This window comes from Mytilus edulis, chromosome 5 (assembly GCF_963676685.1).
Source record: "Mytilus edulis chromosome 5, xbMytEdul2.2, whole genome shotgun sequence".
NCBI lineage: Eukaryota > Metazoa > Mollusca > Bivalvia > Mytilida > Mytilidae > Mytilus > Mytilus edulis.
Genome location: NC_092348.1, coordinates 89307743 through 89312203, shown reverse-complemented (window position 1 = coordinate 89312203; position 4461 = coordinate 89307743). Strand labels below are relative to the sequence as shown.

At 29.1% G+C, this 4461-nt stretch overlaps 1 protein-coding gene across 1 annotated transcript; it reads right to left on the bottom strand.

The window, feature by feature from the left end:
- Positions 1–2846: 2846 nt before the first annotated feature.
- On the bottom strand, positions 2847–4130 carry LOC139525305 (uncharacterized). The gene has a single exon (XM_071320507.1). The coding sequence runs from the start codon at positions 4128–4130 to the stop codon at positions 2847–2849; it is 1284 nt and encodes a 427-aa protein (XP_071176608.1).
- Between the last annotated feature and the right edge of the window lie 331 nt (positions 4131–4461).

The window sequence follows — 4461 nt, the reverse complement described above, 5'->3', positions numbered from 1 at the left end:
CACTTTTTTTGTTTCACTATAGTGAAAAATCAATATCAACATAAAACAACTAAATGTTTTATTTATTTAATTAAAAATTGTTAGCTGACATCCAAATTATAATTAGAGATATAAAATAAGGGGAACAATTATCCGCCAGAAACAAAAGGACGACGAATGCAACAACTATCGGTCACTGTACAGCTTTCAAAAATGTGCAAAACCAATGTCGTAATGTAAGCTATAATAGGCATGATAAAAAAGGAACGAAAGATACCAGAGTGACAGTCAATCTCATAAATCGAAAATAAACTGACAACGCCTGGCTAAAAATGATAGAATATGAGACCTTTTAAAAGAAATGTCTGGATATTTCGAAACAAAACGTATTAGAGCACATGAGATCACCCCTAGTTTTTGGTGGGGTTCGTGTTGTTTATTTTTTAGTTCCCAAACTGTTATTTATTCAAATTAATTTAAGAATTGATCAATTATATTGATGAGCTCAGTTGAAGCCAATTAAATTTCCGACACAAGGAAGATATGACTCTATTGTTAACACTAATCAAAGATAACAGGAATAAAATAATAAAATGGAATCATACTTTGATAGTTTCAAGGACTATGACAGTCATTTACCTGTCCTATTGCAATTGCCGAACCAGTGTATGTTTAAATTTGTTGCAAATATCATGTAGGTTATTTGCCTTTTGCAGATAATCCCAAAGTTTACAAAACTCCAAAATGTGTGTCTTTTCCACAAACAATGTTCATATTTTTTAAATTATTCATTTTTTTATGTATTTTCCTAACTTTGAGGAGATATATTTCCATTGAAAATCTTGACAAAGAAAATCAATGAATTGATTCAAAAGAAACTATTTGCAAACTTTTAAAGTTTGACACATTGCATGGAATCTGCATCATTTGGTACTTCTACAATTTTACAATTGATAAATAACCAAACGAACTAAAGAATTTCGTCGGAAACTGTAAACCAACTTATATGAGTTTGACTGTTCCTATGGTATCTGTCGCCCCTCTTTTATTCTCGGGTTCGAATTTATTTTTGCAACTTTCGCGATATGAAAAATAACTCGAATATTAATCGTTACGAATATGTGAAACATTGTTTTTTCCTTTAATTAGATATATCAAAACAGTGAGAAGATCGCATATATCGCCATGAAGTTCACTTGAGAGAAATAAACACAGAATAAAGTATTCAAGAAAATAAGTTTGTTTACGGTATCGCAGAGCTGTTTTTCTTTGACTTTTAAATAGTTTTGATGGCACAAATGTCAATTTATTTTCTGTTCAATTTATTATCAAAGTCGCTTTATAATTTTAAAAAATATATATTAAAGCAACTGGCATTGATGTAATTGCCAAAGAATATATAACTGTGTGGAACTATCATTAGAAAATTCATAAAGATTTTTTTAATAGCTTTTCTTGCTCTTCAATTAAACATCATAACGCCCGTCATTATCATCATAGATTTAAGTCTGCAATTGCAGTGTTCATCATTAAGAAAAAAAATAATTTTTTTCATTTGTTAAGGGACGACATCAAAAGTTCAATGTAGGATAAAAAAAAAACTTAATTCACATAGTTTTTTCACTGACTCCCCGACCCCCCCCCCCCACCCCCCCCCCCTCTTAACTCAATTTGGGAAAAATTGATTTACCAATAGGGATATATGTAAAAATCGATTTATTTTAGATATACAAAACTTCATAGAAATTGATCCAATATCCACCCATTTAGGTGCGAATCATATCTCTGGCCTTACATTGATACTGTGCTATGTACGCAATGTTTCGGGTTATTTCGGAAATGTTTTTATTCCAGGGAAACCTTCATCAGAGACCACCCCTATTGTTTTTGTTTTGATTTGTTTTGATTTGTTTATTTTTGATTTTTTATTTATTTCTTTTTTATTACTATTTTACTTTAATTTATTTATTTTTTTTTATTTTTTTTTTTTATTTTTTTAATTCTAAATATTTTAGACCGTTTCTGAATTTTGTTTTTAATAATTCCACTTTTTGATTTGTTTTTTGTTTTTCTGAACTTTTTCAACCAATGTTGAATTAATTAATTAAGCGTTTCAGAGTACGAATTTGTCCTCAGAAGAATATCATTTTACATGTGTTGTTTACATGATGGTCATTAATTAGTTCCGCACAGTTAAATGTTTAGTAGGAACTGTGAGGTTTAGATAAATTATTTTATAGTTCATTTTACTAATTCACCAATGTTTCTGTTTCTTTTGAAACCTATTGATAGGTTTTTATGGAATTTAGCACCTATTGTAGAATCCGTTTTAATAAGATGCCAGTATTTCCTGAATACTTTTTGAAGTTTTTCTGCTTGAGGATGATAATTTGTAATGAATGATACATTGTATTTATTTTCAACTTTGTTCTTTTTCTTTAATTTAATTTGCCTGTCTTGGAATTTGATTTTTGATAGAATTTGTTCTACCAATTTCCGTTTATATCCTCTTATTAACAGTTTTTCAATAAAAAGATTTTTTCTGGTTTGAAATTCACTTTCATTGTTGGTGTTTCTAAGTATGCGAATGCCTTCGCCTTTAATAAAAGATTTAAAGTTTGAGATGGGATGGTTTGAGTTTTTATGAAGATATTGGAATTTTTCAGTTTTCTTTGTAAAACATTTCAGGTCTAAAACACCAGTATTTTTGAAGCGTTCGCCCTTGAAGATTTCTAGGTCTAGAAATTTTATGGACTGTTTATTGCATTCGTAAGTGAACTTTAGCAGGTCATGTTGTTTATTTGCATTTTCAAACATAAAGTCAATTTCAGACTCTTTTGCTTTCACCATTAGAAGTCCATCATCTCTCATTCTTTTATGATTGGAGAGTTTTTAAGGATTGAGTTTATGTGATTGTAAATAGCAATGTCACATATTTCAGGGGAAGCTGTTGCTCCCATTGATGCTCCAATGATTTGGCGATATGACTTTCCATGAAAGGTAAATTCATTATTGGAAAGGATGAGTTTTGTTATTTCAATCAAAAAATTGTTGGTAGGTTTTGTTATAGAATATTCAATTTTGTCATGTTCATCAAGCGTTTTTTGTAATGCTTCTGTGATTTCTTCAAATCTGAGATTGGTATATAGTGATGTTATATCATATGTAACAAGTAGTACATTATTATCAAATGTACAGTTTTCAATATTTCTGATTAAGTCACCTGTATCAGATATGTATGTTTTTTGTGTTTTCACTAAGGGAAGCAAGAAATAATCTAAGTATCTCCCTAACCTTTCAAGTGGTCCATTACACTGTGATATTATTGGTCTACCAGGGACATTTATAGTTTTTATTTGATTGTTCTCGTTTTCAATGTTTTGTAAAACTTCACGGTCTAGTTTGTGAATTTTAGGGAGGAAGTATGCAAAAGGTGTTTTTATATAATTTTGTTCATTTTTAATGTATTTGAAAGATATTTCATCAATACAGTTTTCTTCTTTCATTTTGTAGATTATTTCATATACCTTTTTCTGAGTGTTTTTAAGATTAATATCTTGGATTTGTTCATAATGTATGTTATCATTCAATTGTTTTTCACCTTCTTCTAGGTAGTCAGAAAGATTTTGAATGACTGTAACATTGTTTTTATCTGCTTTATGAATGATGATATTTTCATCGTGTTTTAGATTCTTCAGACAATTCCTTTCTTGTAGTGAAAGGTTAAATTCAGTTTTAGGGACATATTTAGATAATTCCATTTTGGTATAGAAAATATATTTTTCAATAGGGTTGTCGGCAAATGCCGGCACCGAAAATTTTGATTTCTCCTTGAAAGGATGAATTTTACTGTGTATATTTCGATTTTCAAGGAAGAAGTATGAGAGTCTCAAATTTCTTTCCGTTTTTTTTAAATCTATCATTATTTGTTTTGTGGCTGTTTTTGTTGTTGGAACAAAGTTTAGTCCTTTAGCAAGAACTAATGTTTCTGGTTGTGATAATGTTTTAGAGGATAGGTTCAGCACAAATTGTTTTGCAATTTTAAGCTTGATTTCTTTTTTATGTAGTTTTATTTTATTTTTAACTGCTTTGAATTTTTCAATGTTTTTATACTTTTTCTTGTTTTTATTAAGTCTTCTATGTTTTCCCATGCTTTTCTTTTTGCATTGGTAATAATTTTATTTTGTAGTATTTCATATACTTAAATATGATTCTGTATCACTATTCTCATTGGATGTTTTTAATTGTGTAATGACCACAATGTCCTTCTTCATTATTGTTTGGTCAGTATCTATAATTGCTATCTAGATCAATCGTGGATACGCAGTAGGCAATAAATAAACAAACCTAGGGATAAAATATTCCCAGGTTTATTGGTTTACTGTCATTAATTTGCAATATATCAACAATCCAAGTAAAAGCAAAAGTAGAGTTTAGGTATTTTAGTAATCATTTGATAAAAGACAAAAGTTTGATATAGAT